We start from the raw sequence: 27,204 nt of genomic DNA, 5'->3' as shown, positions 1-27,204 counted from the left end.
TGCAAATGAAATGTACACATAAGGTCACTAAGGGTTAGGCAAGTGTTGTAGTGATGTATGCCCAAGAACGGTCAAAGCGCCAAGGGCTGTAGGGCAAACCCAGGAAATCTCATCACTCGTTAGCGAATGCTCAGGTGTACTGTGGTATTCGGACACATCGGAAGATGAAATACAGAGGTGGATGTTCAGCCTGGTGGTTAAGGTGCTGGCGGGATGCCTGCATCCCGTGCTGGAGTGCCTGTTGGGTGAGTCCCTGTCACCCAGGTGGGAAACTTGTCCTGAGGTCCCCACTCCCAGCTCCTGTGTAGCCCAGCTTTGGCTATCTGGGGTCACGTGGGGATTAGAGAACTAGCAGATGGGAGCTTATTTTGTTTATCTATCTATCTCTGTTTCTCAAAAATTTTAAACATCCTTAAGAAACGAAAATGTGGAGGCCTGACAAGACAGCCTAGTGGTTAAAGTCTTTGCTTTGCATTCGCCGGAATCCCATATGGGTGCCAGTTCTAATCCCTGCTGCCTTACTTCCCATCCATCTCCCTGCCTATGGCCTGGGAAAGCAGTCAAGGACAGCCCAAAGCCACGGGACCCTGTGCCTGTGTGGGAGATGTGGAAGAAGCTCCTGGCTTCTGATTGGCTCAGCTCTGGCTGATGCGGCCGCTTGGGGAGTGAGCCAGTGGGTGGAAGATTTTTCTTTTTGTCTCTCCTTTTCTCTGTAAATCTGCCTGTATAATAAAAATAAAATAAAGCTATAAGAAAAGAAAGGAAAATGTGGCTAGTTATTCACCAATATGAAAGTACAGAAAACCAAAGGACGCTGGCAGTGGCAGCAGCACCTCACGTTAAATCATTCACACACATCTATTCGCTTATATGTATTGAAAGGTGTCTGAAAGCATATGGTATAATACTGTGCTGTCACTTTTTGATGGGATTTTGGTGCTCCATGCTTGAACTTTGTCTTATTTTATTTTAGCAAGGATGCATTACTTTTATTACCAAGTAATGGCTATGTTCTATTTTTTAACTGGGGTGGTGGTCACATGAATGCTTTTCATATCTTTCTGCTTCCCCATAATGGGTTTAAAAGAATGCGTCTGCTCTATGGCAATCAGAACAACAGCAAAAAAATTCATTTTCATTTGTAGGGGAACCTGTGTTTTAGCTAATGATGGGGAAGGAAAAAAATTAAAACTATGTTGTGGATGGGGATGTGGAAAAATTTTTTTTATTTGCTTTCACTGGAAGGTAGACAAAGATAGGAAGTGAGAGAGAGACTCTTCCAGCTGCTCTCTCACTTCCCATATACGTGCAGCAGTGGAATCTAGGAGCTGGAAACTTCATCCAGATCTCCCGGGTGGGTGGCAAGAAGCTAACTCCTTAAGCTGTCACCTCCTGCTTTGTGGGGTGCACACTAACAGGTCTTGAAGAAGTGGAGTCGAGACTCCAGGCATTCCAGTAGGGGATATCGACACACCCAAAAGCATCTTCAAACTTCCATGTCAAACACCCATCATGAAAACTGTGTTTATATTATGACTTCTTATAATGCTATTTAGGCAATAGGTGAAAACAATTAGGGAAATCTGACCGTGGAGAGCAGACAGGTCTGCCAGTCCTTCCAGCAGCAGATACTGTGCCGCAGCCTGGAATGTGGACCCCCAAGGGGCCCCATGGGGCAGTCATTTTTTCAGTGATGACATCTCTAATTACCTGATCGGTGCACCAGTAGTAGAAGCTGACACAGGGGGTACCGAAGACAAGCCCAGGCCAAGGAAGGTCCCCGGAGACAGCATCGCGGAAGATGTGGAAGGCATCCCGGCGGGGGAGGTAGCAATCCGGCTTGGCAGTCCAGTTGCCATCACTTATGATGCGGGGAATGGCCTTCGGGTACTTATTCAGCAGCTCCTGATATCCTCCCACATTCTTAAAGGCTGGAAAACATCACAGGTATCAGCTCCTTAAACAGCACGTTAGCACATGACTCAAGGGCCAAGATGGCACAGTCAGAGCCTCTGAGACCAACTGCATCTCATCCATAAACTTGTGATGGGGCGCAGTGACATAGTCAAGACCTTTTTCTGGAAGAGCCACGGGCCTTGGTGGTCTGTGCACCCAGCGTCCTTCCCTTCCTGCTTCTGGTCACAGAACCCCTAGTTTCAACTCATATCCCATGATGTGTGGGTTAGTAAGGTGGGCCTAGTCAAACTGCCTCCCGCCCCAGCTCCATCATGGGACCCAGGCTTGGCCCAACGTTTCCCTGGGTACCCAGGCACTAACTGATGTGTGACAGATGGACAGGAGACCCAAGCTGGGTGAGATCAGAAGTGGCTCTAGGACTCTTCTACTGAAGCAACTGTGAAAGATGGCTTCCTCCCATGGGGCTCGCAGTGAGCGGGACCACCTGAAGCTCTTTCACCTGCTATGTTGATTCAGAGTCCTGGAGCTAGTCCATCCCCTTGTGTACGGCTACACAAAACAAAGCAAGTACGTACTTGCATACACTAGGTAGGAAAGAACATCACAAATAAAGGAATCTTGACCGTGACATGAATGAATTTCATGAAATGCCAGAAGAATATTTCTAAAACTTCATCAGTGAAATTTTCCTTAAGATCCTTTAGAATTTCTCTTCTGATATCCTAACAGTGGTGCAGATTTGTAACATTAAAGGGCAAAAAAATTTTACAAGGTAGTAAAGCATATACTTAAGAAAACAAACATCCTTTTTGAGGGGGGCGGCGGGGAGTGGATGCATGTTAAATCATATTCCTTTTAAACAGCCTTGATCATTGAAATGAGCTCTGATCATTTGGAGTCAAGACCAGTCAATGAGAAGAAACTGAGTCACTACAAAATGAATAGGTATTTTGGGTCCTGCAAGATGGCTCAATGGCTAAATCCTCATCTTGCAAGTGCTGGGATCATATCCCAGATACTCCACTTCCCATCCAGCTCCCTGCTTGTGGCCTGGGAAAGCAGTCAAGGACGGCCCAAAGCCTAGGAACCAAGCACATGCGTGGGAGACCCAGAAGCAGCTCCTGGCTCCTGATTGGCTCAGCTCTGGTCAACGTGGCCATTTGGGGAGTGGACCAGCAGACGTAAGATCTTTCTGTCTCTCCTCTCTCTGTAAATCTTTCTAATAATAAAGTTTTTAAAAAAATTGCTTACTTTTTATTTATTTAAAAGGCTGAGGGGCAGAGAAAGAGAGAGAGAGATAAAGAAAGAGGGCGGTATCTTCTGTCTGATTGCTGGTTCATTCTCCCCCAAAATGTGTTCAATAGCCAGAGCTGGGCCAGGCTGAAGCCAGGAGGTCAGAGTTCCCTGCAGCTCTCCCAAGTGCATGGCATGTACATAAGGACTTGGGTCATCAACAGCAGCCTCCCGGGGTGCACGTTAGCAGGAAGCTGGGACAGGAAGCAGAGCCAGGGCACAAACCCAAGCCCTTGGGTAAGGGACACAAAAGTGACATTTAAACTACTATTCCAGGGCCCATTGTGATAGCCTAGTGGCTAAAGCGTTCATCTTGCATGTGTTGGGATCTCATATGGATGCCAGTTTGTGTCCTGGCTGCCCTACTACCCATCCAGCACCCTGCTTGTGGCCTGGGAAAGCAGTAAAGGATGGCTCAAAGCCTTGGGACCCTACACAGAAGACCCAGAAGAAGCTCCAGGCTCCTGGTTTTGGATCATCTTAGCTTCGGCCGTGCAGCCACTTGGGGAGTGAATCAACAGGTAGAAGATCTTTTAGTATCTCCTTCTCTCTTTGTATGTCTGCCTTTCTAAAAACAAAAATAAATAAATTTTTAAACTACTGTTCCAAAACCCACCCTGTGGTCTCTGCTTCTGCTAACACTCTTCTGAATGTCTTAGCTGATGTAATACAGCAAGAAAAATAAGCAAAAATTACCAATCAAGAGAGGAAGAAAACTAAAGTATAACTTTTGGACCTGGGTGCGTGGTACTAGGGTGTTTTTGATCTTTCGTCAATCTGTGCCTACTGTGAAAAGCTGATTACAAATGGAAAAGCAAAAAAAAAAAAAAAAAAAAAGTGGCTGTGTGACATGGGTGATTCGCCTATAACATGGTACTAGTGACAGAACAGGCTGCAAAACTCAGTTTTGATGCTATGAAACATGTATTATCTTGTGCGTTTTAAAAAGCTTGCATGTGTGAAGAATGGCTTGGGAAGGATACACACAAAACATAATCCCGGCTGTCTGTGGGGAGTAAAACTGGCGAACTGCGTGGCCCTTTTGTTTGCTGAAAAATCAAATTATACACACTTCGATTCCCACTGTGACTAGCTTTGAAGAATAGCAACTCAATTGGTGGATATACAACTTGGTGTGTATTTTTAAAAGAAAATAATAATTTCATTATTTTGTACAGGCTTACTTCATCAAAAGCTAACCTGAGTACCCCAGTTAAAAAATAGCATTAAATTTCTCAGTGAAGAATATGTTAACTATTTAGAGAGAAAATTTTTGCTGACATTAAATGGAATAGTGCACCTAATCCTAAAATTTATTTTATTTGGATGCCATTATCAATTGTTGGGGGTAGCCATTTTAAAGTTGGTTGGTTTTTTGGTGTTTTTTTTTTTTTTTCCTATTTAACACGAGCACATAATTGACCACAATGGTTCACCATGGTTTATAGTTTATGGGTTGCTGTTTCAGTTAGTCACTATTTCCCAGTGCGGCTAAAAACAATCCAATTCCTTGAACCATGGCTGAAATGTATTTTGTGTCCTAGCAACAGAGTGCTAAGCACCCTGCATGGAGCACTAACGCTCACAGAATGGTAAGAGGGAGGCCTGGGTGGATCTGCGTGATTCTACCTGTTTTTCATTCTGTGGGGCCCGGAAGCATTGCTCCACGGAACTGTGATGCCTCAGCTTGGCTCATGTTTCATGATAGTAACTTTTCACTCCCAGAGCCCAGAGCTTTTCCTTCTACATTTCCGCAAGACCCATCTCTGACTCACGGATTACTGGGTGACACTAAAACTGACTAAGCTCACACTCCTGGCTGTGGAAGAAATTTCCATGTTGAGGCAGGTTCGTCTTCCATTATGGTATTAAAATATGTTAGCGCGTATGGTAGGCTTGGTGCTGGAAAGATCCAGCTTAGGGTGTGTGTTTTGTTTTTGGTGTGTCTCGTGACTAAGCTACTTGAGACTCATCAGCTGTAAAACTGGAATAATTAAAAATAATCATGCCTCATGACAACTGCTCTCATTAAATGAGGCGATATAGATAAATGCCTACACTGATGACTCAACTCATATCAGCTATTATTTTCATTCTTATAATTTAGTAACTACTTATTTAGTAGGGACTTAATGCATAAAGTTGCACTTGGTGTGTGTGTGTGTGTGTGTGTGTGTGTGTGTGTGTGTGTGTGTGTGGTGGGGGAATGCAATGGTTCTGGTTCTTAGCAAGTTTTAGACTTGGGGGGAGTATCATTTACTTATGTGAAGCAATCAGTGAGTAATTAGAATATGTATCCTGGTCCCAGGACTCCCGGTGTATGCCAAAATCCAAAAACGTATGAGTGCCTTACATAAAATGACACAGTATTTGCATATAACTTATACATATCTTCCTGTAGAGTTTAAATCATCTTTAGGTTATTTATACACTACCTAGTGAAATTAAAATGCTGTGTAAATAGTTGCTATACTGTTTTTCTTAGGGAATTACAAGGAGGAAAAAAGAAACTTTGCATCTGTTTAGTATAGGTGCGATTTTTTTCTCCAAGTAGTTTTGACCTCTGATTTGCAGAATCCACAAACACAGAAGGTTGACTGTGTATATATATATATACATATATAAAAATACATAATACATATATATATATTATATTTAATCTTAAGTTGTGCAGAAGTGATGTGAGTCCAGAGGAGAAAGACGTGTTGATAGAAGAATGATGGAATTGCACCTTTGGGAGGGTGGCTCTTCCACTGGCCTCAACAGCTGGATTCTATCAAGTGGACCAAAGGGACCCTCTGCTGGAGAGGAGGAGCCTGAACAAACCCACCACAGGATGGCAGGATGCAACGGGGGACACCAACGCACTAAGAGTTTCTCGCCTCCACTCTGCCTTCTCCTGAAGTGAACAGAAGCTTCCTCCCAACACTTGCAAGGCCTTCGAGAATGTCCTTGGGTTTTGAGGACCTCGGGGCTCCTTCATCTGCCAGACTGTATCTGGTGTGCCCGATCTTGTGAAGTGTGACTCACCAAAGCCCGTTAGCAACAAGGATCCAAACACCATGAGGATAGTGTGTAAACTGTTGGTGAGACTCACGGTGGCCAAACCACCTGGAAGACAGAGAAAGGAAAGCTGCCTCATCTGCTCCACATTCGGGCCTTCTGGGCCTCTAATTCAGCGCTTCTTATATTTAAGGTTTGGCGCATCCCGTTTCCTTTCACAAACGTCTTCATGATCTTTCTGCTGGATTCTTTATCTTGCCCTCCTGTGTCCCAGTTTCCCTTTACTTCCCACTCTGAGGATAAATAAAAGCCTGGAAGTGGTTTTCCTAGGCAAACATGTTACATCTTTCATCACAAAAAGCTCAGTTGGTAAGTAACAACAGCAGCATCTTTGGCTTCAAACTGTTAGATGTTAATGGTACCCTCGGGCCCTGTTGTGACCACCACAATGTCAGAGAACGTGACCCAGAGTTCTGTGGGAAGCACACGCCTTCCTACCGCAACTTACTGATGGAATGCATTTCACTCTGCCCGGGACTCTGCCAGGGACGCACATGCACACACACACACACCCAAGATTTGTATTTGTGACTGGAAGAAATGAAGGATAAGAGCACCCATTCTCCAAATCTAGAATGAAGCTGCCTAGGTCAGAATTACTTATGGACAAGATTCCACCTGAAGACCTTACTCCCTTTCCCCTCTTATCCCCTTTGCAGTCCCTTTGAAGAGTCAGTCTTCTACCTGGTCGCTGGACTGCTCAGGTACCCCTCCTCGGCACTGCTCACTGTCTGTGTGGTATCCATCCCCCTGGGGTGGTTTACAGCAACCCTCACCTGTGATAGTGTAAATGCTTGTGATGCCCAGCAAGACCAGGATGGCCAGGTAAACGTCCACGCCCAAAATCATCCTCAGGAACATGGCACAGTGACTTATCTCCAGCTGAAAAGAATACAAAGGTCAATGGCTGCACTTCCGTTTCCAGTTGAATCAACAATTCATTCAGCGAACACAATTTAGCCCCTCTTCTACCCTGGAATCTCAGAGTGCTTTTTAAATTTAATTAATTAATTTATCATCATCATCATCATTATTATTATTAGGTAATTCTGCCACTGCAAGTGGCAATGAGGACAGTTTCTTAAGAGCCATCCGGCCTTCTCTGTTAACGGCCAGATGGCAGACATGGTTGGCATCACCGGCCACACACCCTGTCTACTCTTGCAATCCTTTCAAACTGTAAAAATTGCCCTCGGCTGAAGGGCTGTCCGGGGCAGCTCATTGCCTGGATTGGCCCATGAATGGGATTTGTTGACCCCTAGCTTAGTGGACACTGATCTCCAAACATCTGCACATGATTTATCTGGCTAGCCTCTTGCTTTGTGATTCTGGCCTCCAAAGCCTGGCATCTAGTGGGCAGAGTGCCATCTGTCCAATCATTCACCCCACATTCGCTGAGGGCCACACGTGTCAGAGACACTCGGAGTCCAAAGACATGAGGAACACTGCCACCCAGATACTGTCTTTGAGGAGCTTATATTTTGTGAAGGAAACGGAAATGATGTGGGCTCCTTGTTCACCTATGCAAAAATAGGTATCGCTCAGATGCCCTGTGTGCTAAACGTTTTCTCAGTGCAGGCCTAATGCAAGGGAGCAAGCCAGACCTGGTCCTCAGATCCAAGAGGGAGGAGGTGGGGAAGAACAGACAAGAAGTAAACAGATAAACACTCTCATTCGGTGATCAGGACAACAAAGCAAAGCAGTCATGGAGTAGACACCGACCGGGCAGATTGTTGAGAGTCATTTCCAAGGAGGGAGTCGTTTGCCCTCCAAGGAGTGAGGAGTCAGTCAGTCACACAGAAATCTGGGAAAAGAAATTTCTAGACATGGTGTAGAGAAGCACCTCAGTATCTACTTCCCAGGGACCATATGCTCTCTGCTCATCAATGCTTACAGCTGCCTGGCTTCAACTTGCTGGTTGGAGAGACTCAAGAGCACACACAGCATAGCTTAGAGCAAAGGGTGGGCAGGCAGGGGCAGAAAGGCCCAGGGATGGGTCTTGAAAAACAAAATGCAGCGGTTTCTACTTCCTTTTAAGGCGAATGGAAACCTGTGGGCTGTTCTAAGTGCATCGCCCGGCGACCAGAGATGGCTCGTGAACACCACTGCATTGGGGCTGGCCTCACCTGATGATAATGACGGGGGAAGGTCAAGGTGTTTGGGGAATGCAGAGGAGACTCCTGTAACCTACACATCAGGTACAGTGGCATGTTATTTTCAGCTATTTTTTCCTGCTCTGGAATTTAGTCAGCAGAGGCCAGAAGCTACTGTAAGGAGCCTTGGAATAAACCACTGGAATAAATCTAGCATGATCTCAAACCCTGCCTTTTGATTTATTTTTAACTTTCTTGGGCTAGCTGTTGCCTGACTCACCGAGATCCTGTTGAAGATACAGAAGAATAAATACAAAACAGAGATGAAGATCTGGATCCGGAGGCTCCCGAATCTCTTCCTCAAATATTCTGGAGTTGTCACCACCTGGACAAAGGAGGAGAGGTCAGTATCGCACAGCCAGCGCAGAGGAGGCAGGTCCATGGGAGTGAGCCTGAGTCGCCGAGTGCTGTCAGAGATACTGCCTGTGGTGGCTGGGGGCCCAGTGGTCACAACCTCCGACACCTGTGAAGATGGGAGGACTAAGAAAGGCAAAGCTGTATTGTTGTCTTGAAGCAGCCTTAGCACCACCCAGCTTTCTGTGCAATCTTCAGAAGGCAGAAGGAAATCCAGTTAGCAGGGGGTGTCTAAGGAGGACAAGTCACTTTTATGGAATGATGGCAGAGGCAGACCAAGCGCTTCACCGTACATGACACAGGTCGCCAGTGCTCAACACTTGGCCTGCCCCCGGAAGGGCTCCAACCTGTGCTCAGGGCCCACACAGCTACCGTCCGTGCTCACATGTCACACGGCCCTGCTGTGCTGTTCCACCGTCTCGGGCAGGAACAGTACTGTCTGTGCACTATGTTCTAGGGCCTGGCTCATGGCAGGTGAATAAACACTTGGTAAATTAACATCAGCATGAATTTGGCCCCAGTTGTCCTCATGTGCTCTTGCTTGTGGGGCTACACTTCCCAGCAGGCTTCATGGAGATCATGGACCCTCTACTACACACTGATAACTTGTGTTAGTCTCACCTTTTGCTTGGCGCAAAAATCATATGGCTCAGTGCGTCAGGAAGTTCTCCCAAGTTAGTTAATGCTCATTACTGATGCAACTTTGCTGGGACTGTGGCTAGCAAAATAGGATAGGCTAGATGGCTCAGACAACAGCAGCCTATCTCCTCACAGTTGTGGAGCCTGGAAGTTTAAGGTGAGGATAAGGTTGGTTTCTTTGGAGAGCTCTGATGGGAGGGTCTGTGGCAGGCAGATTCTCCTGGCTTGGGGCCTTCTTCCCCAGGCCCTCACACCACCTTCCTCTGTGCTTGGCAGTGTCCAAATTTTCTCTTCTATGAATATTGTACTGGATTAGGGCTCAAACTTAAATGGAATTACTTCCATTAAGACCTTACTTCAAAATCAGGTAACTTGCCTGGCCTAAGATCTGTAAGTATAATTTTATTAGTCAGCTTTTCATCACCATATGAAATACCTGGAACTAGCTACCTGTAAAGGAAGGGGAATTATTTTTGCTTATGGTTCTAGGGGTTCAAGTCCAAGACTGGGTTGCACCATTGGCTAGGCGTTACTGAAGCTGAAAGCTGGAGGATGGCAATGGTGGGGTGTGGAGGTACCGATTCTACAGTGAGCCACGGAAGGGCAGGGGTGATGAGGGGAGAGGGAGGGACAGGAAGAAAGGAAGGAAGGGAGGAAGGGAAGGAAGGAAAGAGGCAGGGAGGAAAAGAGAGAGAGATACTGGGCCTAACTCAGCTTCTACAAACATCCCTCTTGTGAGAACTACGTTCTGCGGGCATGCTGCCAACGCCCTAACCGCCTCCCACTAGGCCCGCCACCCAAACACTATAACCGGATTAAATTTCTACCCTCTCAGTATCATTAACTTAGGACTTTTGGGCTTAAACTCCAGGCTAAGTTTGGAAGCCAAATCATGTTCCCACCATAGTAATAATTAACTTTCTTTTTTTCCCTGAGCCTCTGCCGAGCCTCCTCTTGAAGCTGTACCCACTGACCATAACATTAAGCACATGAAACTTATTGTAATAACTACTTTCTTAATGACTAATAATAGCATCTTTTCATGCGATTATTTGTCATTCACACCATTTCCCTTCCTTCCTTCCTTCCTTCTTTCTTCTTTCTTTGTAAAACATTTCTCTTTATTGAAAAGGCAGAATTACAGAGAGAAAGAGAGACAGAGAGGAGGATCTTCCACCTACTGGTTAAAATTTATACACACATTTTATCCATAATAAAATACACACTCAGCAAATATATATAGATACATATATATACACACACACATATATGTATATGTAAATCTTTGTTGTTTGAGAAAGAGACAATTCTAGTAAACTCCTTTCTACTAGTTTACTACTCAAGCCTCCACAGTTGCCAGGCTGTGGCAGCCGAAGCCACAGATTGGACACAAGCTAGGTGGCCCACATGAGTAACAGGAGGCTGCAGTGAGGAGCTCTAACTAGAAGCTGAACCCAGACTCTCCTCTATGGGACATTATGTCTTAACCATGTTGCTAAATGATTGCTCCTATGTGTGTGTGTTTTTAAAGCTCTTACAACTCAGAAGATTTAAAAGACATTTCAAAAAAGGAAAACATGTAAATGGGGCCAGTGCTTTGGCTCAGCCGGCTAATCCTCCACCTCAAAGTGCAGACATTCCACATGGGTACCTGCTTCTGTCCCAGCTGCTCTACTTCCCATCCAGCTCCTTGTTTATGGCCTGGGAAAGCAGTAGAGGATGGCCCAAAGTCTTGGGTGCCTGCATCCACGTGGGAGACCCCGAGGGAGCTTCTGGTTCTTGGTTTCAGATCAGCTCAGCTCAAGCCATTGCAGCCATTTGGGGAGTGAACCAGTGCATGGAAGATCTTTGTCTTTCCTTCTCTATGTGAATCTGATCTGCCTTTTTGATAAAAATAAATAATTTTTTTAAAAGGGATACCTTCATTGGATATAGAATTCTTAGTTGACAGGTTTTTTTTTCTTTCAGCATCCTGAATGCGTAATTCTATTAATTACCGCATTATTTTTCTTATACTGTATTCTTTCTCTTTTTTAAAGATTTATTTTATTTATTTGAAATGCAATGTTACAGTGATAAGGGAGAGACATGGAGAAAGGTCTTCCATCTATTGGTTCACTCCCCAGATGACTGTAATGGCCAGGGGTGAACCAGGCTGAAGCCAGGGAGCAGGAGCTCCATGTGGATGGCTGAGGTCCAAGCAGGTAGGCCACCTTCCATTGCCCTTCCCAGGCCATAGGCAGGGAGCTGGATCTGAAGTGGAGTGGCCCTACATGTGCATTTTTCAACTAAATTCCCATGCTTTTCAAGTATGGAATTGCCTTTGAGCTATTTCCTTTAGTTTCAGTTTCTTTGTTGAGGGTTCCTACTTATTCATTAGCATCGCATTTTCATTTACTATTTATTATTTTTTTTTCTCACTAAATCAACATGTGCGTCCATACAGGATCAGTGTCTTTTTATTGCTTGCTTTTTTTTCTATTGGAGGGTGGGTCGCAATTATTTCCCCCCTTTCTTCGTATGTTTAATCATTTTTGGTGGAAAACTGGCCAATCCAGCTAATAAAATGTAGCAATTCAGAATCTTGTTTTGTTCTCCTGGGGATAGCTGTGTCTCGTTTTAGTAGGAATCCCAGCCTATACAAAATTGTACCAGATAAATCAAAATTCAAAATAAAAATCTATTAAAAAAAAAATCTTCCATGCCATTCCCTGCCGCCCTGTGATGTACAGAGCTCATGTTTCGGTCTTTTTGGCTTTGGGTTACTGGCTGCTTTGGCCGGCCCTCAGGAGGTTTCCTCTGCAGCTGTTTCATTTGGTAGTTAGCCAAGGATCTGGGCAAAATTCACACTCAGATTGGAGGGCTGAACCTCTCGTTGGTTGGTTCCCTTATTTCTTGGACTTCCCACTGCTTCGCCAGTCCTTATGTCTGTCCTTTGGCCATTCTGGGAAGAATTTCTTTTTTCTTTTCTTTTTATTATTTTTTTTAAGATTCCAGGTCTTCTATTCAGTAACACACAGCTATCCCTGCATATGTGCAAGTCTTGCAGCTATACCTGGAACCAACTATGAATTGAAAATTTTTTTACTAAATTGCATAGTTAGGGAACACACATAGGCACTTTTCTTTCCACCCTTCTTGAAGCCAATACAGCAAAAACAATTATTTACAATGGCATTTACTTCATGTTGTGTATCGTTTAGGTAGCTCTATTCCCGAGGCTGTGCATGGTTTATATCCAAATACTTTGTGATTTTCTAGAAGGGATCTGAGTCTGTAGCTCCCTCCAGGAGGTCCAGGGGGAATCCTAGAACCACTCCCCCAGACGTATTAAGGAACTTCTGTAGTTTATCTCAGTTTTTAAGGTCTTTTTTTTTTTTAATAAAGATTTTAAGCATTTTTTATAAAAGCCTTAAGAGATGAACTCAAAACAGGGTCCACCGTAAAACCTGTCATTGCTTTCTCTTTATCCAGGCATTTCAGGACTTCCGGGAGGCAGTGCAAATATCAAAAGGTCGGAAATCTTACGTGCCTTCTGGGAATTTTTAGTACCCATGCAATATTCATAAGACAACCATTGTGGAGAATCACATAATGATAATACTTACCTCAGCCTTGGCGTACAAAGGAAAAACTACCCAACCGAGCACACAGAGCTGAAGCGAAGACTGAAACCAAGAAGAGCAATCATCAAACTTATAGGCACACCACAATCTTTGCAATCAAAGAGTGAATTTGGGGGGACTAATCAAACCAACTTTCTTTTTTAAAATTTATTTATTTTTATTGAAAAGACAGATTTACATAGAGAAGGAGACAGAGAAAGATCTCCCATCTGCTGGTACACTCCCCAAACGGCTGCAATGGCCAGAGCTGAGCTGGTCCAAAGCTGGGAGCCAAGAATTTCTTCCAGGTCCCCCAGGCAGGTGCAAGGTTCCAAGACCGTGGGCCATCTTCTACTGCTTTCTCAGGCTGTACGCAGGGGAGCTGGATGGGAAATGGAACAGCTGGAACACAAACTGGTGCTGCATGGGATGCTGGCACTTGCAGGGAGAGGATTAGCCAATTCAGTCATGGCACCAGTCCCAATCAAATCAATTTTCAAGATTATTAAATTGGATTTATTATTTGCCTAATTCTAGATAGAAATAAAGGTAGATCACAATTAAATCAGGAAAAAATGATTTTACAAGAGAAGAAAAATCACAACCTATTCTAGCAAAAAAGGAATGTAGGAGTCCAGCGCGATGGCCTAGTGGCTAAAGTCCTCGCCTTGAATGCGCCAGGATCCCATATGGGTGTTGGTTAATCCCAGCAGCCCCACTTCCCATCCAGCTCCCTGCTTGTGGTCTGGGAAAGCAGTCGAGGACGGCCCAAACCTTGGGATCCTGCACCCGCGTGGGAGACCTGGTGGAGGTTCGAGGTTCCTGGTTGCTGGCTTTGGATCAGCGCAACTCCGGCCTTGGTGGTTACTTGCAGAGTGAACTATTGGACGGAAGATCTTCCTCTCTGTCTCTCCTCCTCTCTGTATATCTGACTTTGCAATAAAAAGAAAATAAATCTTTAAAAAATAAAAGGAGCGAAACTATATCAAAATTTCATGCAATTAAAATGAAGTAATGAATTAGGCTCTGGCTTTATTTACAAAGAAAGAGTAAGGTGAGTTGAATATGTCAAGAAAAGATGCTTTAAGATCCTTATGAGGGCCCAGCATGATAGCATAATGGTTAAGGTCCTCACCTTGGACGCACCGGGATCCCATATGGACACTGGCTCTAATCCCAGCAGCTCCACTACTTGTGGCCTGGGAAAGCAGCAGAGGAAAATTCAAAGCTTTGGGACCCTGCACCCACGTGGGAGATCCGGAAAGAAGTTCCTGGCTCCTGGCTTCAGATTGGCGCAGTCCCGGCCGTTGCGGCTGCTTGGGGAGTGAATCATCGGACAGAAGATCTTCCTCTCTGTCTCTCCTCCTTTCTATACATCTGCCTTTCCAATAACATAAATCTTTAAAAAATAAAAAAAGAGATTCTTATGAATGTGTAGCGATGAACAAAGGTTCTTATAGCCGATAAGAAAAAAGACAAGTGTCAGAGGATGGCATTTTCTGATTTATCAAACAAAGCAAGTGATGTTTACAGAGTGAGGTTAATAATGCAAGACTGATACATTATTTATAACTTAGACTTCCTACAACAAGTCTATTCCACAGGTGAAATAAATAATCTAACATTTAAGTCGCTCAGGGTTGAAATCTGGCATTTCTGGAGGATGAATGAGGAGATCTGTAGTAAATATTTACTATTGAATATGTGCAAGCGCTCACCTGAGCCCATTTTTGATATGCTGCTGCAAATGTCAAAGTATACACAGACAGGTATGCGTATGCGTCTGTATGTTCATATGTATACACATAACACTTACATACATGTACACATGCGCACTTTCATGTTTATTTGAATGTTGAAATCATGTTTTCTACCTGGCGAATCTAGCAATGCTATCTTTCTTGGCTTCCTGTGGTCATTACAATGTAAATCTAACAATCTTCTTTAAAAATTAAAACTGAGGCCCAGTGCGGTGGCAAAAGTGGTTGAGGTCCTCGCCTTGCACACCCGGGATCCCATATGGGCGCCGGTTCTAATCCCGGCAGCCCCGCTTCCCATCCAGCTCCCTGCCTGTGGCCTGGGAAAGCAGTCGAGGACGGCCCAAGGCTTTGGGACCCTCCACCCGCGTGGGAGACCCGGAAGAGGCTCCTGGCTTCGGATCGGCATAGTATCGGCCCGTTGCGCTCACTTGGGGAGTGAATCATCGGACGGAAGATCTTCCTCTCTGTCTCTCCTCTCTGTATATATCCGCCTTTCCAATAAAAAATAATAAAAATAAATCTTTAAAAAAAAAATTAAAACTGATTTCTTTCCTCCGTGACTCCTCTGGAAGTCTTTCAATATTTACTCCAAGTTGAATAATTTTTTTAAACAATTATGTGCTTAGATAAAAGGCAGACTTACAGGAAAAAGACGGAGAGAAAGGTGAAACGGAAAGAGGGAGGGAGTGGGGGAAAGGAAAAAGTGGAGAGGGAAAGAGACTTTCTGTAGAAGGATAATCTTTGAGTCACTGGTTCACTCCCCAAACGGCCACAGTGGCCGGGTGTGAGCTACGTGGCAGCCAGGAGCCTAGAGCTTCTTCTAGGTCTCCCGTGTAGGTGCCAGGAGCCAAAGACTTGGACTATCTTCTTCTGTTTCCCCATGTGTATTAGCAGGGAGCTGGAAGGGAAGTGGAGCAGCCAGAACTTGAACCAGCAACCATAGGGGATGCAGGTATTACAGGCAATGGCTTAACCCACTGTCCCCGCCTGCCACAACGTCCGTTCCGTGAGGAGTGTCTTACGTGTATCTGAGCTTCACTTGGACAACGATGAAGGCGAAGGATGACTGTGCGAAAAAAGCATTACTCACAACCCACTGCAGGGCGGCGTTGGCGATCCCTGAAGTAGCTCCTTTCGAGGACAGGCCCAGGAAGTGATTACTGCCGATATTTGCGGCATACAAGGAAGCGCCTACCTGAAAAATCAAAAGATGATTACGTATTAGAATTATTAGCCCCACTGTATGAATTTTTTTTTTTACACATGTGAATTCCCATGGAATGTCACATTTTCTTAACAGGGATTAGAGGTCTGGGTAGAATTTCTGTTGCTGTCTCTTTTATACAACACCGAACCATTCGTTAGGAGCCAAGGGAAGAAGGAGAAAAAAACCAAAGAAACGAAAAAACCAAATGTAATAATTTTATTTCTCTTTTGATTTCTCTCTACTCTTTTCTATTTCTTTTTCCTTCCTCCCTTCCTCCCTTCCTTCCTTCACCCTGAGCTCCTACCTGCTGCTTCATTCCATACAATCCCCTACCCGGGCCCAGCACAGTAGCCTAGTGCCTAAACTCCTTGCCTTGCATCTACTTATATCCCACATGGGTGCTGCTTCATGTTCCACCTGCTCCACTTCCCATCCAGCTCCCTGCTTGTGGCCTGGGAAAGCAGTAAAGGAAAATCCAAAGCCTTGGGACCCTGCACCCACATGGGAGACTAGGAAGAAGTTCCTGGCTCCTGGCTTCGGATTGGCTCAGCTCCACCTTCTTCTCTAAATCTTCTTCTCTCTCTAAATCTGCCTTTCCAAGAAAACAAATAAATCTGCAGAAGCCCATAGCAGCCAGGTCTGGCCAAGGAAAAGCTGAGAGCTAGGTATTCAGGTCTCATTTGTGGCTGACAGGAACCAATTCCCCAGAGTCATCACTGCTGCCTTCTATCGCCACTGCTCCCCAGGATGTGCCAACAGGTAGCTGGAGTGAAGAGCCAGGACACAATGTTGTGAACCCAGATGCTCTGGAATGAGACGGGAGCATCTATTTATTTATTTATTTATTTATTTATTTATTTATTTATATAAAAAGGTCTATTTTCATTGGAAAGTCAGATTCACAGAGGAGGAGAGACAGAGAGGAAGATCTTCCGTCCACTGATTCACTCCCCAAGTGACTGCAATGGCTGGAGCTGAGACAATATGAAGCCAGAAACTTCTTCCGGATCTCCCACACGGGTGCAGGGTCCCAGGGTCTTGGGCCGTCCTTGTCTGCTTTCCCAGGCCACAAGCAGGGAGCTGGATGGGAAGCGGGCCCACCGGAACATGAACCGTTGCACATATGGGATCCCGGCACGTGCAAGGCGAGGACTTCAGGCGCTAGGCTACCATCTTGGACCCAATGGGAACATCTTGATTGCTGAGCAAAACACCTAACCCAGTTAGCCAGGCTTACATTACTATTTCCAATGTGGAAATAGTAGCAAAAATGTGATTTGTTTGAAATAATTTTAAAATATTATCAATCTGATCATCTGTAAGATACTGGTCAAAATAAGATGGTACATGGGCATGTTGCAATATAATGTGATATACAAATAAGGTAGCTCTGTTATATGACAAAAATAAGATAAATAATATATCACTACAGTTTTATTCATGTCTATGACACTTGCGGAACCATTCATTTAGATATATGGCAGTAAATGTAACAACATATTTCTGGGGACTAGGTCTATACTTACAGAGATGGAGTAGAGAAAAGATTCCAAGTTCTGTACCTGAACTTCAACCTTTGTTTTCTTGTAGCTAGCATTTTTGCTTAATCTTAAAAATAAAAGAAATTCCTAGAGGCATTTAAAAATGGACAAAAAATATGCCGCAGTAGCAGACAGGCTAAAAATCCTTTGCTTACTGCACAGACACTCCATAGGAACACTGGTTCATGTCCCTGGTTGCTCTGCTTAGGATCCAGCTCCCTGCTAATGCCTGGGAAAGCAGCAGAGGATGGTTCTAGTCCTTGGGACTCTGCATCCATGTGGGAAACACAGAGGAAACACAGAGGAAGCTCCTGGCTCCTGGTTTTGGATTGACTCAGCTCTGGCCATTGCGGCCATAATAAGGAGTGAGCCAACAAACAGAGGATGTCGCTGTGTCTGTCTCTCTTCTCTGTGACTGACTTTTCAAAGTAAAATAAATCTTTTTTTTTTAAAGATTTATTTCATTTTTATTGGAAAGGCAGATATACAGAGAGGAGAGACAGAGAGGAAGAACTTCCGTCCGATGATTCACTCCCCAAGTGAGCGCAACGGGCCGATACTATGCCGATCCGAAGCCAGGAGCCTCTTCCGGGTCTCCCACACGGGTGCAGGGTCCCAAGGCTTTGGGCTGTCCTCGACTGCTTTCCCAGGTCACAGAGAGGGAGCTGGAAGGAAAGCGGGGCTGCCGGGATTAGAACCGGCGCCCATATGGGATCCCGGGCGTGCAAGGCAAGGACCTTAACCACTGCGCCACCACGCCAGGCCCAAATAAATCTTTTTTACAACTAAAATGAACAAAAACTCCCGCAAAGACAATAGTTACTTTTGACTGAAGTGGAGGCAGCCATTCCAAACCAAAACCCAACAGTTGTGGTTGAGCTGCCTTATGCAATGCCAGCATCCCATGCGGGCACTGGTCTGAGTCCCTGCAGCTCCACTTCCCATCCAGCTCTCTCAGATGCACCTGGGAAAGTAGCAAGATATGGCCCAAGTACCTGGGCCCTGGTTACTCATGTGGGAGTCTGAGGTAAAGTTCCTGGCTCCTGGCTTCAGCCTGGTCCAGCCCTGGCTGTTGTGGCCATTTGGGGAGTGAATTTGTGGATGGAAAATCTTTTTCTTTCTCTCTCAAATTCTACCTTTCAAATAAATGAATTTTTTAAAAAAATTAAATTAAAAAACCAGCTATTATGCTACTGATATTAGATACAAGCAAAACCCAATTATTAACAAAAGCTGAAAAGCAGGCACGTGGCACAGCAGTTAAAATGCTGCTTGGGATTCCCAATCCTATATTAGAATGTTTTGTTTAAATATTGCCTTCACTTTTTTACAAAAATCTTTTTTTTTTTTTTTTTGTAATTGGAAAATCAGCTATACAGAGAGCAGGAGAGACAAAGAGAAAGATCTTCCATCCATTGATTCACTCCCCACGTGGCTTCAATGGCCAGAGCTCAGTCAATCCAAAGCCAGGAGCCAGGAACTTCTACCAGGTCTCTCACGCGGATGCAGGGTCCCAAGACTTTGGGCCATCCTTGACTGCCTTCCTAGGCCTCAAGCAGGGAGCTGGATGGGAAGCAGAGCCGCTGGGATTAGAACTGGCACCCATTTAGAATCCCAGAATGTGCAAGGCGAGGACTTTAGCTACTAGGCTAATGTGGTGGACCCTGGCTTCACTTTTAATTCTAGTTCCTGCTATCACACATGGGGATGAGGCAGGTGATGGTTTTGGGAGTTGGGTCCTTGCCACCCATGCCTGGGAGATGTAGATTAAGTTTCTGGTTCTTAGCTTTGGCCTGGTCCAGCCCTAGCTGCTGTGGACACTGGGGGAGTGACCCAGTGGCTGGAAAACTCTCCCTCTGTCTGTCTCCCTGCCTTTCAAATATAAAGAAACACATTAAAAAGGCTGAAAACAACAAAGCCTTTTAGGTGAGTGAAAACAAAAATAAGATAGCATTGAGAATGTTCATATAAGATTAAGTATTAAAGTGTTAAATAAGACAAAAGGATGTTATTTAAAAGCCTATAAAAGGTAAAATGTACAAATGAGACACAATCCAAAACATACACACACTAAACATCGTAGCAAGGCAAGACAAACCAAACACCTTAGAAGAGATAGGAAACAAGTATCTGAATGATGATGGTCATTTGCCATACCAGTGAGTTTGTTAGGGGCTGCAGTGTTATGGTGTCTGGGTTAGTCACCTCCTGTCACACCAGCACCCAACGTTGGATATGTTTAAATTATCCAATAGAGTCATAAATAGTGGAATGTTTGTATGATACAATACTACGCATGTAAGTATAAAATACCTGTATTTATCTATGTGTATATAGGCCCAGACGGTCTCTATAGAGTATTAAAGGCCAGTACGTGTCCCATCTGTTCCACTTTTCATCCAGCTTCCTTCTAGGGTCCATGAGAAAAGCAACAGAGGACGCTGCTCTCACATGGGAGACCTCCTCTAACACTATCTTGCATTCACTGTAATGTCCTATTGATCAGCACCTAATGTCCATTTTAGATTGTGTCCCCCCCAGAGTGTGACTGTCTAGTTTCTATCTGTCTTGAAATCTAGAACACTACTTGATACTTTAGCTAAAGAGACTGAAGGGAACTATGAATTAATTGGCATTTTAGATTTGGTAACTTGAGATTATCCTGAAGAGAAGATATCTAAAAGAAAATCATAAACAGCTCATGTGTGGCAGAGTGGAGTGCCGCATGCAAGGCATACTCACCGAAAACCACGTCAGATTTCGGCTAGCCAGGAAGAAGTCTTCTATTGTTGCACGTCTGTGGGACATTACAGCCTAAGATACATAGTGATAACAATATTAATCAACGCCAGTGGAGATACAACAGCCTAAACTGCTCCAAAGGTCTTTCAAGGAGATGGTTTTCACTCATCAGCAATTCCACTCTTCCCGTCTTCCTTTCTAGGGGTGGAACCCACAGCCTGAGCTACAGAGGAGGGCCCTGATTGTCGCCAAGGTGGAGACCACAGGCTCTTCCAGCGATCAGATCACAAAGCCATGTCCCCTCGACACTGCTCCTTGAGAAAACAGCATTGCCTTCTTTCTTTTTCCCAATCCACTAGCCAGTGCAATGGAATCTGGCAAAACCTGGGTTTAAATAGTGTGTGTGGCTCAATCAGAAATGGCAAATCTCACATGTAGCTCACATCTTCTGGGGACGGGGAGGTGGGTGGTGAGTAGAGAGTCACATGGCCATACAGGGCTCCTTCCAAATATTCCAGCTCTTTCCAGATCCGCTATGGCAAGAAGATAATATCGGGGATTTCCTGCCCAGGACAAGTTATCACCTAAGGATGAAAGCTGATGGATACAAGTGTTTTTCCATAGTGAAAGTGAACTACTGCCCTTACTAGAGGTTCTGCATTTTAACTGGCAATATTTTCATATCATAAAGTCTTAAACTAACCAAGCAACATATAGTAAGTTAATCTTACTTCATCAATTCAGAAAACATTTATGTAGTGCTTACCACATACATAGCTGACAATTTCTTTTTAAAGACTTTTTATTTATTTGATGGAGTCAGCACTGTGACGTAGCAAGTAAAGCCAACCAGCTTTGGTACCAGCATCCCATATAGTCACTGGTTCAAGTCCTGGCTCCTCCACTTCTGATCCAGCTACTGGAAAAGCATTGAAAAGGGCCCCAGCGATGGGGCCCCTGCACCCATGTGGGAGACCCAGAAGACCTTGGCTCCTAGCTTCAGATCAGTCCAGTTCTGGACATTGCAACCATTTGGGAAATAAACCAGAAGATGGAATATCTCTCCTCTAGCGCCCCCTCTCTCTCTAATATTTCTAGGTTGAAACAGTTAAAACAAACAAACAAACAAAAAAGGCAAAAAGTCCAAGGCACCTGTGTCCTGGCTTGCTCTCTTGCAAGAGGCAAAGCCTGAGTTGGAAAAACTCTCAGTCCCCACTGGGCTAGGTAGACCAGAAGTTCAAGCAAGGAGACCCGATGCCAATGTGGGAACAGGGAGATTTAAGTAATCAGGGGAAGAAAATAAAATGAAACTCCTGCCCTCCAGCCTATTAAAAAAAAAAAAAAGGTATATTTCAGGCATTCGGGACATTTTAAAACTTAAAAAAATCTACAAAAGTGCTGTGTAAAAGTTTAATAAATAATATTTGTACAAACTTGGAGCGAGGGAGGGGGGCAGAGGCTGGAGCAGAAAGTTTCCTAACCCAAGAAATCTAGAAAATACTGAGGAAAAGAGACAGAGAGGCTGACTCCTTCAAAAGGAACATTAGATTATATTATTAATTCTAATATCAAAAAAGATGTTATCAAGCACTGATCCTTGGCCAGGGGTGACTTATCCCAGACCCGCTAGGGAGCAGCTGGTAACACCTGGAGACACTTTTGACAGCTACAAATGGGAAGAGAACAAGGTTTTAAGTATCTTATATCACATCGACAGGTCCTGCACCCCAAGGAATTAATTATCTGGTCCCAAGTGTCTGCAGTGCTGAGGGCTGACACTGATGTAGACACGTGACAGCTGGGACCGAACGTATCAGGGGTTCAAATCACAGACAAGTTAGCAAAGGGCGAGTCAAGCCACTGCATGAAGACATGCGCAGAGAGGGACGAGCTCGCCTCGTGGTTAAGACGCTTGTTAGGATGACTGCAGCCCACATCAGAGGGCCTGGGTTCGATTCCCAGCCCTGGCTCCTGGTTTTGCATTCTCATTATTAAAGACTCAACTCTCCCGATTACCTCTCACATTTGAAACATATCTGTGTACCTGTGTACATGTGCGGGTGCCTGGGTGTGTGTCTTGCCCTTCTAATCTAGAAATTGCAATTTCTGGGGTCTATACCGCCCAAGTGAAATGTGCGAACGCATTAAACAAAAGTGAAAAAGCAACCTAAGTGTATGTTCATTGGAAAAAAAAAAACTGCCCGTGTGTATGAAATGATCCCTTGGTGTGTGTGTGTGTGTGTGTGTGTGTGTGTGTGTGTGTGTGTGACTATACCACACAAAAGCACTGAGAAAAGGGTCACATGGACACAGAGCTCTGCTCCCTGTAACATTCCATCTTACCCTGTCGGTTGCCTAGAGATGAGACTGGATGGGAAAAGAATGCTAACGTCTGTAAATATTTATATACCTTTTGCTTCTCACAATGAGCAGGCAATACTTGGGTAAGTAACAATGCCACATATGATTTGTTTTGTTTTGGAATTAAAATTAGTATATGTCTTTTATTTGCTTGAAGTAATTAAAAGAGTTATTTTGTCCCTATAATCTAGAAAAGTGCATTGTATTTATTTTTTATTTTTTTGCATTTCATTTTTTTTATTATTAATTACATTGCATTATGTGACACAGTTTTTTAGGCACTGGGATTCCTTCCACCCCTTCCTAAACCCTCCCCGCATAGTGGGTTCCTCCACATTATCACAGTTTAAGTTCAGTTGAGATTCTTTCATTGCAAGCATATACCAAGCATAGAGTCCAGCATCTTACTGTCCAGATAAGTTCAACGGCTTCTTGGGGAGACCTTCTCTGGTCGGAAGGCAGAGCTGGCAGAATATCACCCCGATCAATTAGAAGCCCCAGCACCACATCAACAACAATTTACAGCATTATGGAATTAATTGACATAGTATTGAGTACCCAACATGTCAAAAGAAAAAAATGCAAGTTCTTAACTACATCTTGTGACTTCTTCATTGACATTTCAATTTTAGTTTATATACAACCGGGTTCTATACACCTTAAAAAGGTTATAGATCATTATTCAGCTGTCTCGTGTCTAGTTTCATTATAGTATTTAGCATTTTATAGCGTTGAAGCATAATTTTGCTGAACCTGGCTGTTTTTCGGGCAGTCTAGACTGGCTTATGACTCTAACAAGGCATATGTCAACAGTTTAGGTGAACAGTTTTAGGAGGGGTGTGCAGAGAAATCTTCAGTACCCTAGTGAGGAGTAACTAATCTTGCCACATATGACTTGTAAAGAGAATCAGGGGGGCAGGCGTTCAGCCTGGCGGTTAAGACGCTGGGCGAGACCCCCTTAGCCTCCATCATGAAACCTGGGTTTCATTTCCTCCTCCACCTCCTGACTCCAGCCTCCTGCCGCTACAGGCTCTGGGAAACACAGCAGGTGACAGCGATTGCCTTCCTGCCATGCCTGTACGGGACCTACACTGCGTTCCAGGCTCCCAGCTTCAGCTTGGCTCAGCCCCAGCCCTCGCAGGCATTTGGGGAGTGACTCAGCACATGGCGGTTCATTTGCTTTTTCTTTCTCCTTTCAAATAATACTATCTTAAAAACAAACAAACAAAAGAATCAAGGGAAAGAAAAATATAAAGAAATGAACCAAAGCATGCGGGGCATCTAGTCATATTGTATGATCACCAGAACATAGGAGACGGAAGGATTCCTTTGAAGGTGATCAGATGACTTACTGGTCCTCTGACCTTGGCCAAGTTCAAGTCCACGTAGGGCCAAAAATCAAGCTGTGTGTGGGATTCCTAATTCAGTTAAGAGTACAGGAAAATAGCAGTTCACTATTCAGAAACCCCTGCCTAGGCTATCTGGAAGGACATTTCTCAGAATTGAGACCAGTGGGGGAGGTGAAGGGAGACCTCATCTGAATAAATAACCCAGCTGTTCCTTTTATACTTTGGAATGAAGAGTCTGTTTTCTGTTTCAAAATTCTTTTACTAGGCCTGGTGCAGTAGCCTAGTGACTAAAGTCCTCGCCTTGCACACTCTGGGATCCCATATGGGCACCAATTTGCATCCCGGCAGCTCCACTTCCCTTCCAGCTCCCTGCTTGTGGCCTGGGAAAGCAGTCGAGGACAGCCCAAAGCCTTGGGACCCTGCACCCGTGTGGGAAACCCGCAAGAAGCTTCTGGATCCTGGCTTTGGACTGGCTTAGCTTTGGCCATTGTGGCCACTTGGGGAATGAACCAGCAGATGGAATATCTTTCTGTCTCTCCTTCTCTCTTTTGTAAATCTGACTTACAAAAAAAAAAAAATCTTTTACTAGGCTGGAGTCCATGTCTGCCCATGACAGGTGCCCACTGGCAGCATAATGATCCATTGTAAACTCCCTGGGGTGATCAATCACACTGCTAAGGACCAAATGTAACACAGTACGGTCCTGTTCCTGCCCTGGTAATACACCCCAAAGTGAAAGTCACATGTGGTTGCAGGAATTTCAGCTGAGTTGGGGCTGCCCAACTGGAAAACTGTCCCATGGTAACCACTGGTGGCAACCTGACACGCGAAGCTCTGGTCTGAGAGTGGCACTCAAGGAGAGCTTAAAGCAACTCCGGAAGGGTCCAATGCAATGGCTTCATTGACTAATCCACCCCTGCAAGCGCCAGCATCCCATATGGGTACAGGTTCGTGTCCTGGCTGCTCCAATTCTGATCCATAGCCCTGCTTATGGCCTGGGAAATCAATGGAGGATGGCCCAAAGGCTTGGGACCCTCCACCTGCCTGGGAGAGCTGGAAGAAGCTCCTGACTTTGGATCGGCTCAGCTCTGGCCATTGTGGTCATTTGGAGAGTGAACCAGAGGATGGAAGATTTCTCTCTCATCTGTTTCTCCTTCTGTCTGTAAATATGCCTTTCCAATAAAAATAAACAAATCTTTTTTTAAAAAGGCAACCTTGAGAAAAGAAAATACAGGCTCTTCATTCAAATGTGAAAGACACATTTTAGAGGCCTAAGCTACACAGGACTAGCAAGGTAAGAGTGGCAAATCAGGCAGATGGCTTCAGGGACCAGTCTGGACTCAGTTATTCCTGAGTTGCTACAGCCACCTCTCTGAACCTCAGTTCGTGTAACAGAATTGGCCCCGAGTGTCCCCCCAGAGGCAATAAAATCTGGGAATGTTCAAGTCAGTACATTTAACCAAGAAGCTTTTCCCATCTACTTTAAATCCTAACACAATGCAAATGCTCACTAAATAATGGTCACACACACCCCCCACGCCCCTGCCGTATCATTACTATGGCCGTTGTCATCTCCCTGGGACTTGGGACTAGCCGAGGAAGGCCTTCCCCTCACATCCTGCACTCGTGCTGCAGGCAGAGTGGTCCGAGGGAGGGATGGACAGCCCTGGCCCTGTTCCTTAATTTTGGGGAGGGTATGTGAGGGTCTGGGCCTTTGCACTGTGGAAATGCTCTCGCTTTGGTCACAAAGTGAAGGAATTAAGCAAAGGGACAAAAATGAAGAAGAGGGGTTAAGCACAGGGAGGGACGTGAGGTCTAGGCCAGGGACCGGGTCGGACACGAGGAAGGGGAGCGGAGGGCTGGGATTGCCCGAGGGGTGCACCGGGGCAAGGGACAAACCCACGCAGCCACCCCGGGCTCTGTCCATACCCACAGTCCGAGGACCAGGACCAACAGGAAGTAGAACGTCATCACCACAGAGTCCGCGGTGTCGTAGACGCCGATGTCCACAGCGGTCCAGTTGGAGACGATGAAACCCTGCCCAGGCTTCGGGGTGCTCATGGCGCCACTTCCCGCGCGGCTCACGGCGCCCGACGAGCGGCCGCGGCTTCAGCTCGGGCTGGGTTCTCCACAGGGCAGCTCTCGGGGGGCCGCTGGCCGTCGGGGGGATCCTGTCAGGCCCTGCCGCCCAGGACCCTGTTCCCTTCTTCCTGGCCGGGGCCTGGCAACGGCTTCACCTCCGTGGCCGCGGGGCACCTGAGGCAGGGCCGCGGGGCAGCCTGGGACTTCCGGCCGGCCTTGGGGTGACCTCGCTGCTGCTGCTGCTCGGATTTGTGCGAAATGCAAGGAGCGACTTGGGGAGTCTTGCAGCTGAGGCAAGCCTGAGCTGAGGCGTCTGCAGAGCCGTTTGGGGAACCTGCGGCTTTTCCAGAGCCAACAACAGGGCTGCCGTCTGAACTCCCCGTCTGGACGTTGTCGACGCATTAAAATACCGTGCCGGAATATTATTTTCTCATCGTCTGAGTGAACCAAGGTAAAGGTCTCGCTGGCCTCTCTTTGTAGCCCCTTCTCTGAAATTCTGTCTTTGAAATGGAAAGAAATCTTTTTTTAAAGAAAAGAAAAAGAAAAAGCAGATTAACAAGTTGTTCTAAACATACTTAAATGCTTTCCTAGAAATAAATTCAATGTAACCTTGATCTTCCTTGAATCAACAGCGAAACGGGTTCATCTTTTTCAAAGCATTGATTTAACTTTGAAGCAAAGCATATTAGTTGTAAAATTATGTCTGGTCTGATCAAGTAAATTCACTAACGTGTATTAACTCAATATTATCAACAATGGATTAAAAAGTATTTTTTATATTGTTCAATGTCACAAAATGTGCTTAAGCTTTTTCACAACCGGAAACTCTTTGGTGTATCGATTTGTGTTGGGAGAATGTCTATAAATTATTGTGATTGACGTGTGTCGTCAAACGTTTCAATTGCAGCATAACTTTTCACACCGCGTGGTTAAGGTCACAGATCAAGTTTTCCTTTTCTTGGCTGGTTTCATGGAACTCATTCATGGATGGTACATGTCAGTGAGAAATATCCCCCCTTCTTGGGGATGAATTGGGTGTGCACGTATGTGCATCCACATGCTCTCGTTTTCTCTCTATTATCGTCTAACCAGCGTCAGCCGGTTATTTCAGCGGGTGCTTCAGGATTTGTCATCTCGA

The 27,204-nt window shown here is 45.1% G+C and overlaps 1 protein-coding gene across 1 annotated transcript in view; it reads right to left on the bottom strand.

Moving 5' to 3' along the window:
* LOC121171869 (sodium/glucose cotransporter 1-like) overlaps window positions 1-26,045 on the bottom strand; it is a 50,562-nt gene extending 24,517 nt beyond the window's left edge. Inside the window, exons 1-7 of the mRNA XM_041003579.1 lie at window positions 25,914-26,045; window positions 15,875-15,979; window positions 13,028-13,087; window positions 8,647-8,751; window positions 7,050-7,155; window positions 6,241-6,321; window positions 1,711-1,931 (exon numbers count right to left, since the gene is read on the bottom strand). Of these exons, the coding sequence (XP_040859513.1) occupies window positions 1,711-1,931; window positions 6,241-6,321; window positions 7,050-7,155; window positions 8,647-8,751; window positions 13,028-13,087; window positions 15,875-15,979; window positions 25,914-26,045 (810 nt within the window). The remainder of the gene's footprint in view (window positions 1-1,710; window positions 1,932-6,240; window positions 6,322-7,049; window positions 7,156-8,646; window positions 8,752-13,027; window positions 13,088-15,874; window positions 15,980-25,913) is intronic.
* Window positions 26,046-27,204: the final 1,159 nt, after the last annotated feature.

This window comes from Ochotona curzoniae, unplaced genomic scaffold, assembly GCF_017591425.1.
Source record: "Ochotona curzoniae isolate NIBS_2020 unplaced genomic scaffold, NIBS_Ocur_1.0 scaffold_274, whole genome shotgun sequence".
NCBI lineage: Eukaryota > Metazoa > Chordata > Mammalia > Lagomorpha > Ochotonidae > Ochotona > Ochotona curzoniae.
Note: the sequence above shows the minus strand (reverse complement) of the source record. Positions and strands in the feature narration are given on the sequence as shown.